The sequence below is a fragment of the Notamacropus eugenii genome, chromosome 3 (genome assembly GCF_028372415.1).
Source record: "Notamacropus eugenii isolate mMacEug1 chromosome 3, mMacEug1.pri_v2, whole genome shotgun sequence".
NCBI classification, from domain to species: domain Eukaryota; kingdom Metazoa; phylum Chordata; class Mammalia; order Diprotodontia; family Macropodidae; genus Notamacropus; species Notamacropus eugenii.
Genome location: NC_092874.1, coordinates 74298718 through 74311292, shown reverse-complemented (window position 1 = coordinate 74311292; position 12575 = coordinate 74298718). Strand labels below are relative to the sequence as shown.

The window sequence follows — 12575 nt, the reverse complement described above, 5'->3', positions numbered from 1 at the left end:
AGTACAAAATATTAAGGCTCCCTCTCTACTTGAGTCACTTTCCTTTTATAGATCCCAAAGTATTTAATGAGAATCATTTTTGCATAAGTCATATGTGGCAAAATTTCTATTTAGGAAATGAATAAACAGATTTAAAATCTTAAGTAAACTTTACCTAAGTTGATAGAAGAATCTGAGGTCTTCCTCTGATCCATGATGAAATTCATGACATTTAACTTTCCTTTGAGACACAAGATATCTCTGTTTTTTCTTCTGAACAAAGTAGAAGGTGATATCTCCATTTTCTAACTAGAAAATCAAAGGAATAAGAAGAAGCTTCTCCTGGTTAGTTCAAGATCAACCAATAAATCTTTTTCTTTTTTTCACTAATGCCTAAGTTGGAAAGGAGTTTATTGTTTTTAATTTTGGGGGGTGGGGTGTTATATATAATTTAATTATTTTTCATTTCTTAACATTCACTTCCACAAGAATTTGAATTCAAAATTTTCTCCCCATTTCTCCCCACCCCTCACCCCAGGACAGCATGCATCCCATCCACCCCTTCCTCCAATCTGTCCTCCCTTCTATTACCCACCTTTCTTCCATCTCTCTTCCCCTCTATTTCCTGTAGGGAAAAACAGATTTCTATATTCTATTGCCTGTATAGCTTAATTTCCAGTTGCATGCTAGAACAATTTTTAAGCATTCATTCTTACAGCTTTGAGTTCCACATTCTCTCCCTCCCTGCCCACCCACCCTCATTGAGTCAACCAATAAATCTTGACAAAAATCTGGTGAAGTGTCCTTATCTTCTACCATTGAGAAAAGGTACTAAACCAGTTAGACCTCTTCCAACCCTGAAAGAAAAAAATAATTGTCTTTTTTCTGATGGAAAATTAATTTTCTCATAGGGTATATTTTGCTTTCTTGCTTCTACAGATTCTGCATCATAAGTTAGAAAAATAAAGGGAAACTAAATTAAAATCACTGTAAAGGAGAATGTTTATCAAAAAACTTAGAAAATTTCATTTCTATATTTTTTTAAATGGTAGGCATATCATTGTGTGTGTGTGTGTGTGTGTGTGTGTGTGTCTGTGTGTGTGTGTGTCTGTCTGTCTGTCTGTCTGCCTGCCTGCCTGCCTGTCTTTACCTAGGTCTGTGAATGCAACTTGGAAAATTATTGTCTTAGAAAGCTGTCTCAAGCTTGTCAAAGTTAATGGACTTGCCTAGGGTCATAAATTATCATAGCATAGAAGATACAATACTGAATTTGGAGTCCTGAAGACTTAAGTTCAAATCCCACCTCAGATACTTGCTAGCTGTGTGATTCTGGTCAAGTCATTTAATGTATCTGTGCTTCAGTTTCCTAATTTATAAAATGGTGAGATTGGATTCACTGGCCTTCAAGATTCCTTCAAGCTGTAAACCTACGATCCCTTTTAGTTTCAGAGGCAGACCTTGAACTAAGATTTTGTGATCGCCATTGCCAGACCTCCATCCTTCCCTCAGTGTTGACATCTCATTGTTAGATACGTATATAATCATATGCATATCTAAGGCAAATGACCAAATTTCTTCATAATGATCAACAACATTCTTACAACTGAGGTCTATGAAGGATACAAATTATTGAAAAACATTTCAATATGAAGATAACTTTGCACCAAACTAACATACTAAATGCCACCCTAAATTATTTTTAAATCTACATCTACTAGTCTAAAATATTTTCTTTTTTTTGTAATACAAGGTATTTTTTTAATAGACACATACTTTCTCCAACCTTAATTATGGGATTGCCCATTTCTTTAAACACTGCACAAAAAAGCAAATAGGTACTTGGTGCATAATTCAACAAAGAGTTTCTTTTACTGTTAATAAAGTATTTATGATGTAGACTCATGTTTAAGCTACATATTGTAATGGAAATTCATAACTAATTTATCATGGTTAGTGTGTAGCAACCAATTGGGAATTGTATTCTAATATTCACTTGTAACAGTAGTTTTAATAATTATTAGCTACTTAAAGCTCCTAAATGATGCCAAGCAGATGCTCCTCCCCCCAAAAATGTCTGTCTCTGATGATTTCCTAGTCATATTTCTACCCTTGAAGTTTAAACTGTGGACATAGTGGGGTCTTAGAAAATAGGTGTCTGACATAACTATTCTCACATTGTCTATCTCTGTCTTAGACGTTATCATGACAGCCTAACTTAAAAGATATTCCATTCCAAAAATCTTTCTCCTGCCTACTTGAACTGAAGTGGTTTATGCACGATTTTGGAGGGGAGGGAGAGAACAACTATGCAAATGTCTAAATGTATATCAGAGGGAAGAGAAGTCTTATGTTATTCCATCTTTATTTTAATTTTACAGGATTCAAGCCAAAACTCGAGAATTTCGAGAAAGACAAGCTCGAGAGCGTGACTATGCTGAAATCCATGATTTTAATCGGACTCTTGGTGGTGAAGGTGACTTATCATATGCTGGAATATCTTCCTATGAAACCTCTATCAACAGTGGGGCAATGACTTTCAATGCCAGGCCCCAGAGCCCCAGAGAAGGACAAACCACAGATGCTTTATATGCCCAAGTAAAGAAGCCACGAAATTCCAAACCTTCACCAGTAGACAGGTAGGCACCAGATATCAATCAATATTTGGCTGAAAAATTCAGTTTCCTGTAGTTTTTTTTAAGGGAGTTGATTGTTCATCAATTCTAAACAGACCTGCATTTTATTAATGACTTTTAAAAAGCCTTTGAGTTAGGAAAAAAAAGTGAGTTCACGCAAATTATCTTAATGGAATGAGCAGCATATATTTTGATGGCTTTTCTAATGATTCACACATATTTCATTTTATTTCTAAAATGGTTTTGGACCTGAGATTCAACCTTTAGTTTATCACTCTAATAAAACCCACCATCATAATTGCTACTCTGCTTATCAGGTATTTCATTTTATTGCTAGGAAGAAGAAATAGCTTTGAATTCTGTTTGGAGCAATTATTTAAGAAATCAGAGAAATGGCACTACTTGTTTCAGCTGTGATTAGGTACTACATTTGTTAATGTAAGATGATTTTGCTCTATAGGATTTAGTAATGAGGTAGAAGACGATCGACTTTTAAAATGATGGTGATAATACAGCGTGGTAGACTCTTGAGTGTTTAAAGCCTTGGGTACCATTTCAATACAAGGTTCATTGGCTACATATTTCTTTCCAGCTTTAAATAGATCATCTTTAAAATAGACTGCCTTGCCTTTGTACGTTCATTCCTTCACCAGCATGGTAGCTTCTGTAGGAAGTGTCTTTATTTCTTGTTGCCTAGTGGATGACTGCCATTTTTATGGACAATTTACTGAAACTATAATAGTAACTTTACATGTGAGCTGGTCTTTGAACTTTAAATTTGCTTGTTGCATTCAAAACTAACACATTGAAATTCCCTGCTCTACCATATAAAAGTTGTGTTTAATCACTGCATGTTGCACACATCACCTGTGCTTTAGTCAGCTGCTTCCAGCTATTTTTAATTCAGGTTTGGAAACTGCTACAGCTAACCCTCTGGCAAACCCAGAAAGAAGCATTTTAAAACATAGTTATGTCTAAACAGCTCTCAAAAGAAAAAAAAAACAACCCTCAAAATGACAGAAGAATTTCAGTTTATTTTCTATTTTGACTTTCCTTTTTCTCCTGGTTTGTCTCTTTATATAACTTAAACACGTTGTCCTTAATTGCACCCGGAAGATAACATTAAAGGTTGAAGAATTCTTATGTGGTAAGTCTCCTTTGGTCTGATCACTCAGCTGGCTCACTTTGCTGTATTATTAACTATGGCAGATGAATCAAGAAGTGAAGAAAGTTGTTTTCAAGGAAAATTTGAAAAGCAAACAATTTGGTTTGTTATAGACTTGTCTGTGGGAACAGCAACCTTGGACTACTAAAGATAACATTTCAATATTCTACAAATATTAGGTCAGAAGAAAGAAGGACTGGCATTGTTTGGGTAAAGTTAAAACTTTTAGAGGTAACTGAGAAATGACCAGCGTTTTAGGTTTTTAACAAACAAGTACACATTGATTATATAAAAAGTTTTATTTTCAGCCTGTTGAAGAAGCTCAGTGAAAACAGTAAGCAGGATGCTGAGAAATAGCCTTTTATAGCCCATATAGACCCACTGGGATGATCATTGACTTTGATCTCCTCTTCTCTCAACAGAGAAAGGCTGTTGGTAATAAAACATTCTAGTATAGGAGAAGTTAGTGCAATTCAGTTCTACGTTTATTAAGTATTTAACTGTGCATCAGTCTCAGTGCTAAATGCTTTGCCTTTATAAGGCAAAAATGAAAAAAAAAAGTATCTATCCTAAAGCCACTTGCATTTTACCGGAGCACCACTGCATGATGAACAGGATGGCATGGTTGATTAGATGGAAAGGGCCAAAGGTACAAGTAAAGTCAGCACCAGAGAGTTATAGCTTATTAAGGAGCAATGATGGTAGTGGTTGTGGGAGAAACCAGCTTCAAGTGTTAGGATACAAAGATTGAAGGGAGGGATTGAGCGAGACCAGAAGTCTAAGTGAAGTTTGTCCTGCTCAAGGCTGCTCGATTGCCTACAAGTTTAGGCCTGACTTGACCTCATCTTTCAGGACCCCTGTCAGCTGGTGAATGCCTCCTCCTCTCCTTGGTTTCCATAGAAATGATAAAGCCGTGTATTTCTCTGACTATAGACTTTATGGGATGACAGTCTTGTCTTTTTTCCGGAGACCGTCTTCCTTAAGCAACTCTGGCATTGCACATTTATTTTTTTTTTTCACCTAAAAAGTAATATACATAATCGAAAGAGCCACTCTTTGTGGCATCCTAAGATCTTAGTCTTGAACACTTAATTCAAGAGCTGACTGGTGCTACCTATGTGACTCTTATGAAGTCACTTAGTTTTATTCAATTAAGTCACTTAACACTTATCCTTGGTTTCCTTCTCTGTAAAGGGAGGAGAATGATACTTGTACATCACACTATCTTGTGAAGAAAGCGCTTTGTAAACTTTGAAGAAGTAAATAAATGTAAACTCTTACTTTTGATAACTTGGCTGGTCTAACTCTTTCTAGATTAAATCTTCAAATAACTAAGAAACTTGCCAATCAAAAGTTCATCATCTTTCTTCATTCTTCTCAATCCCTAGAGCTTGACACCACCCTAAAATATAAAGCACTTATTTTGCAAATGTAGCTTCAGTCTCAGAGTAATATAGAGTGGCTACATAGATGTCAGACCAAAGAGGGAAATCAAATAGAACTGAATAAAGTTTTTCTCTCTGATTCTTGATGTGCATATAGAAATTTGAGACTTTAATTCCCCTCTACCACTTCAATCAGGAAAGACTGGTCTTTAAATATTCTCTATACAATCATATCAGTTCCATGAGCTGGTTCTCAAAAGAAATTAAGTCTTGTCGTTATTCAGATTCATCATGAGAGATTAGAAATTGCTTCTATGGTATAAACATGGGGTAGAACAGCAGTTGGGTTAAAATAAAGTCAGCGATGAGGATGGTGAAATAACTGATGAGAAGGGGAGGGAAGGCAGCCCCCCAAAATAGAATCTATCAATCAAATGAAAACTGTACTTTAATCATTCAAAAAATCTTCATTTTTTTACTTGCCTAAAGTCTTTGAAGACACCAAGTCTTGATGCCATAGGAGCATAATGAGGCTCAGATTTTTCAAACACCGTAAAATTCTGAGCATTCCGGTCACATCAAGTGATGATCTTCCGTGAGGAGGAGAGGGTGTTTTCCCATCTTGATCTTCTGCTCCCTACCATGAGCTCAACAAAATTAAAATTATGGCAAAAAGATACAGTTGTTTAGAGGAGATTGGTGGACAGTCCAGCTATGAAATCTGTCACTGCAGTTTGCATTTTAGCCAAAGTTATACCTTGGCAATCACCAATGTACCACTGATCCAACTAATAATTCTGTTTAAATAATTCTTTCATTGAAGAGGTGAGGATACTGCCCTGAAGTTGCTCACACATATTAAGATTTTAGGTACATTAGGAAGTATAATATGCTTTGGATGCTAATTGATCATTTTTAATTTGCATAAGGAGACTGAAAAATTCCTATTTGTGTAACCACGGAATGGAATCTATCGTTAAAAGATCCCACTGAGAAGTGGCTCTCATGGATATTTGCTGACTGTCACAATACGATCATTTGCCACCAATAGTGTGCTGTCCTCAAATATAATTGAATTGAAATGGGCACTGTGCTGTAAATCTAAGTAGCAGGGAAATAGTAGGCTAGACTCCTCCAACTTGTTGAGGACACCTTAATGGAAACATAAATACCGTAATCATATGCTTTTTGCATGCATTTTACCACTAAAGAGGGAAATGCTGATTTTAAAAGGAGAGACCTCTGTGAACTGACTCTTTTTTTCCATTAAAATTGGAATTCAGTTACTTCAAAAGATGTTCATGTGGAGGTGAAACAAACCTAATTTTGTCTGAGAGATGTTATGAGGCATGGACTATCTTTGAAATGTAGGATCTTATCACAGAATTGTATATGTGCTGTTCTAACCAAAATGTCAAATGCCACTTTAGTTAGACATTGTTTTGTTTATTGAGTAATATTTATTGCTGTTTTACTTGAGAATTAATAAATTAAAATCTGATCATAGTGAGACTCATAGTAAAGTAATATAGAAATATATATTTTTAAAAATCTTAAAGATAAAATAAAATAAAAATGTCCTAAATAAGGGATGATTTTGTCCCATGGGGGTAAAAAACAGACATTCTTTACAATTATATGAAATATTTGATTCCAATACCTGTTAAACTCCTCATGAGTAAGGAAAGCTTTATTCATTGTATTTGTATCCCTGACATATAGGACATGTTTAATAATCCTTTTAAACTGGAGTGTGTGCGTGCATGTGCATATGTTAAAGTGAACCCTTGTTTTTGAGCTGAAAGTACAGAATACTTTGTTCTTTCAACAGTGTGAGTACTTCTTTTACCTACATGAATTTCAACCTAGCCCTGATTATGACTTCTTCATGAGTTGCTATAATCCATTTCCTGGGTGATGCTTTCTAGACCCATTAGCCTGATCTTCAGATGATAAGACAGACCCCATTGTGAGCTGATATTTGAGGTCTTTCCAACTTGGTATGGAACCTGCTAGAGCTCTTGCTCCTCTGGTCCTATTATTGAGAGTCCAGACTTCACATTTCATAGTAGACATAGGAAAGGATATCCGAGTGTTTACAATAATTATAGGAATTTTGATATCAAGTGTCTTGGTATTTCCATCTGAATTTAAAGTTTGAGGTATTTCAAATTAATTCAACTCTGTAGTAATCTAATATTTCTTAAACATAGATTTCATGCAAGGCATGTTAGTAGGGATAAGAAGTATAAAGAAACCAAAAAAAACCCTGCTTCTGTCCTGAAAGAGCTTATGTGGTACTTGGAGAAAGAGAATGTAGCATATTTGCAGATTGTAAACAGAAGTCCACACAAAATAATTTCAGGAGTGAGAGAATAGACATAAGTAGGGACATCAGGAAAGACCTAGTATATAGAAAGTGGCAGCTGAATGACATTCTCAAGTCAGGTTGGAATCCTATAAGAAAGGGACAAGTAAGGTATTTTTTCCACATATGGAAGATCATCTATATGAAGGCATGAAGGTGGGAGATGGGATGCCATGTACAGGGAATGTCAAAAAGGTTAGGTTGACTGCCCCATCAAGAAATTGATAGAATAATACGAAGTGAAATGAGTCTGAAAAGGTAAATGAGAGTTGTATTTTGGAGGTCTTCAGATGCCAAGATGAGAAATGTGTATTTTATGTTTGAGAACATAGTGAGCCAATGCAGATTTTTTTATTAGGAAAGTGAGATATCTAGGTTTGTGTTTTATAAATATCAGTTTAAAAGCTGGATAGAGGATGGAATGGAGAGGAGAGAGACTGGAGGCTGATTAGGATGTTATTGCAATAGTCCAAGCAAGAGGTGATGGAGGCTTAAACCAAGTAAAGGCTGAGTAAAAAGAGGAGACAGATCTAAGGGATTTTAGTGGAGGTAGAATTCACAAGGTGTAGCAACTTATTGAGATGGGTGATGAAGGGAGGAAGGGACTTACAGCAGTATGAACAAGAGGGAAAAGTAAAGGATATCTTAAAGGTTGCTAAGTTTCTAGAGGAGACTAGTGGTGTTCTCAGTAGGAATCAGGATGGATATGAAGAGAAATATGAGTTTCATCTCAAATATGTTGAGTTTGAGAAACCTGTGTGACATTTGGATAGAGATATTTAACAGACAGTAGTTAAAGCTAAGCTGAAGTTCAGGAGAGATATTAGAGCTGGATACATCAATAAAGTAAAGCCATACCTACAATAATAGGTTCTCTGTTAGACTTTTTTTTCAGGTAAAACAAATTCATTTCCTTTTCTTTGGTTGTTCTGAGGTATTTAGAGAAGTTACTAAGAAACTGAGGTTGAAGAAGCACAAACAGCCTTGCTAATGGAATCTCAAAGGCAGTTGGCTTAAGAGGAAGATCAAAGTCAATTTTAATGACTTCTTGCTTGATTCTTTTTTTGTTTGCATTACCAGAACCTACAATTTATTTAAAGAAATGATATTCAATAGTTATTATGTTTTTCTTATCATTCAGAAAGGTTCCTCATTTAAATGTGCTATAAAAACCCAATAATACAAGAATACTATTTCAGTTTTCAAGTGTTGAGCAAAAAGAAAAGTGTGTATATAATATCCTAGCTTTTTCCTGGTTTGGTTCTCTCCCCCTACTTTTACTGAAAAAGTGACCATTTCATTAGTTTAACATTTTCTGAGTAAAACAAAATCTCACTTTATATGTAATTCACTTTTTACCCTCCAGTTTTTAATTGTGTCCTATCTGCTTACATCTATCTCTCAAATGGTCTAAGAATCATACATGGGGAGGAGAGTCTGAATCCATGAATCAACTAGATAGGTATTTACTAGTCTTGGGCTGATTTTTTTTCTACTTATGCACATACTCTTGATGATGGAATATAACACAGCTTTTAATATAAATTCATGAGGATTTCTGTACCGTCCTGTTGTGAGGTATTTGCCATTGCATTTCACAGTGTTTAGATGATGATTTTGGGGGAAAATTTACGAAGGGCTCAGTCTAAAACCTATTCCTTTTAAATTTAGCAAACCTACTGGAGCCTTTTTAGCCTGAACCTGTGTCCTAGATTTGGATAACCATTGGCTTGTTTTCTTTTTTTCTACCCTATACAAATTCCTCCCTTTTTTTCTCTTTAGGTGACTTTTTAAGTATTTCTGAAAGGCAAGAGTAGGGAGAGAGATCTGTTGCTCTCCTCAAACTTAAATAGTTTTTTGATCCAAAACAATAGACACTCAATTCAACAGTTACAGACTACCTAGTATATACATAATACTATGTCCCATAGTAGCTACATAGTAGCTATGTCCTGGTGCAAATGTCATGTTATTTTTTATTTAATTAATTTATTTTTAGTTTTCAACATTCATTTTTATAGGATTTTGAGTTCTAAATTTTTTCCCCATTTCTCTCCTCTCTCCTCCCCAAGATGGCATGCAATCTGATATAGGTTATATGTGTACAATCATAGTAAACATATTTCTACATTTGTCATGTTGTGAAAGAAGAATAAGGACAAAAGGGGAAAACCATGAGAAAGAAGAAAAAAAGAAAATAGTATGCTTCGGTCTGCATTCAGACTCCACAGTTCTTTCTCTGGATGTGGGTAGCATTTTCTGTCATGAGGCTTTTGGAATTGTCTTAGATCATTGCATTGCTGAGAAAAGCTAAGTCTTTCAAGGTTAGTCATTGCACATCAGTGTTACTGTTTTTGTGTACAATGTTTTCCTGGTTATGCTTAGTTCACTCAGCATCAGTTCATCTGAGTCTTCCCAGGTTTTTCTGAAATCTGTCTGCTTATCATTTCTTATGGAACAATAGTATTCCATTACATTCATATACCACAACTTGTTCAGCCATTCCCCAAATGATGATCATTCCCTCAGTTTCCAATTCTTCACCACCCCTAAAAGAGTTGCAATAAATATGTTTGTACATGTGGGTCCTTTTCCCTTTTTTATGATCTCTTTGGGATACAGACCTAGTAGTAGTACTGCTTGATTGAATAGTATGTATGGTTTTATAGCCCTTTCAGCATAGTTCCAAATTGCTCTATGGAATGGTTAGATCATGTCACAACTCCACCAACAATGCTTTGGTGTTCCATTTTTCCCATATCTTGTCCAACATTTGTCATTTTCCTGTTTTGTCATGTTAGCCAATCTGATAGGTACGAGGTGGTACCTCAGAGTAGTTTTAATTTGCATTTCTCTAATTAATAGTGATTTAGAGCACTTTTTTCATAAGAGCTTTATGCTTTATACATAGCTTTAATTTCTGCCTCTGATAACTGCCTATTAATATTCTTTGATATTTATCAATTGGAAAGCAAATGTCATTTCAAACTAAGACCTGGTGCCTGCATTTGTGGAGTGAGAAAAGAACTTGCTTTGTCAGTATGGAACAGAAAATAACTATAAATTACCACTAAATTTCCCTGGGAGTCCTGATTTCCAAATTTTACTTGATTTTATTTTTCCCATAAGAAGGTGATTTGACATGCCACAATGTATTACCAGTAGTGATTTTAGAGTACAATTCATGTAAAAAATTCACATATCCTCCAAGAAATGTGTGATAGGAAATGAGGTGGGCCAGTTTCATTGTAGAAAAGGGAATAAATAACCAATGAGTAGTCCAAGAGCTGATGAAGTCACTAAGTGGATCTAGTATTGGTGGAAGCAAATGAATAAGAATTAAAAAATGGTTTGTTAAGTTTCCCATCTGGATTTTGGATGGGAGTAGGAGGCAATTGTTATAGAGATGCATACATCTGTGTGTGTGTGTGTGTGTGTGTGTGTGTGTGTGTGTGTGTGTGTGTGTGTGTGTATATGTGTGTGTGTATAATGTGTCCCCTCTTGGATCATTGCCTTGTCCTGGCAAAAGAAAAATGTCATTCCTCATAGGGGATTGGAATGCTAAAGTGGGAATCAAAAGATAATTGGAATAATAGGCAAGTTTGTCCTTGGAGTACAAAATGAAGCAGAGCAAAGACTAATAGGGTTCTTTCTAGATAACTTACTGGTCACAGCAAACACTCTTTTTCTACAACCCCAGAGATGACTCTATACATGGACATCAACAAATGGTTAGTACTGAAATCAGATTGATTGTATACTCTCAGACTGTATACATATGACCTATATAATATCCCTTATGAATATGAAGTATAGAGGCAATGAATTGATTTAAGAGTTAGTTGATAGAGTGTTGATAAAATACGTCAAGAACTGTGGACAGGAGGCAGCAACAACAAAAAAAGTCTCAAAAAAGAAAGAAAGCCAAATGTTTATTTGATTAGGCTTTATAAATAGCTAAGGAAAGAAGGAAAATGAGAGGGGAAAATATACCCAGTAATGCAAAATTCCAGAAAATAGCAAAGAGTGCTAAATGAGCAAGGCAAAGAAATAGAAGAAGAAAACAACAGAAGGAGAAAGCAAGAGATCTCTTTAAGTAAGTTAGAGATATCATGCAAAAATGGGCATGTTAAAAGTAAAAAATGTTAGTGACTTAACAGAAGTAGAGAAGATTAAGATGTGGCAAAAATATACTGAACTATACAAGAAAGATCTTAATGCACCAATAACCATAACAGTGCGATTACTGATCTAGAGCCATGCATCCTATGGAATGAAGTCAAGTTGGGCTTCAGGAATCGTGGCTAACAAAAAAGCTGGTTGATATGATGGAATTGCAGGTGAACTATTTAAACTTCTAAAAGCTTTATAGCTATTAACATGCTCTATTCAACATGCCAGCAAATTTAGACAACACAACAGTGGCCACTGGGTTGGAAAAGTTAGGTTTACATTCCAATCTTACGAAAGGACAATGCCAAAGGAGGTTCAAATTACTGAATAATTACCCCTCATTTCATTAAGCTTACCAGAAGAAACATTATGTATCACAAATATGCAATATCACTCTGATGGCAGATAGTTAAGAAGAATTAAGAACTCTTGATGAGGGTGAAAAAGGAAAGCATAAAAGCTGGCTTGAAGCTTAACTTAAAAAAATAACTAAGATCATGGCAACTTGTCCCATCACTTCCCAGCAAATAGAGGAAGAAAAAATGGAAGCAGTTTCAGATTTTTATGTCCTTGGGCTCAAAGATTACTGCAGATGGTGACTGTAGTCATGAAATTAAAAGATGCTTGCTCCTTGAAAGGAATGCTATAGCAAATCTGTACAGTATACTAAAAAGCAGAGACATCACCTTGCTGATAAAGGTCTATAAAGGCAAAGCTATGGTTTTTCCAGTAACAATGATGGCTATGGGAGTTGGATAATAAGGAAAGCTGAGTATCTCAGAACTGACATTTTCAAATTGTGGTGCTATTAAAGACTTTTGAGAATTCCTTGAATAGCAAGAAGATCAAGTTAGTTAATACTTAAAGATGTT

General features: G+C 35.4%; 1 protein-coding gene across 19 annotated transcripts in view; it reads left to right on the top strand.

The window, feature by feature from the left end:
• The window catches only part of PARD3 (par-3 family cell polarity regulator), a 728954-nt gene that overhangs the window by 551611 nt on the left and 164768 nt on the right, over positions 1-12575 (top strand). For all 19 annotated transcript variants that reach the window (XM_072651995.1, XM_072651989.1, XM_072651996.1 and 16 more), the window contains one exon: positions 2358-2615. In XM_072651995.1, coding sequence (XP_072508096.1) covers positions 2358-2615 — 258 coding nt within the window. The remainder of the gene's footprint in view (positions 1-2357; positions 2616-12575) is intronic.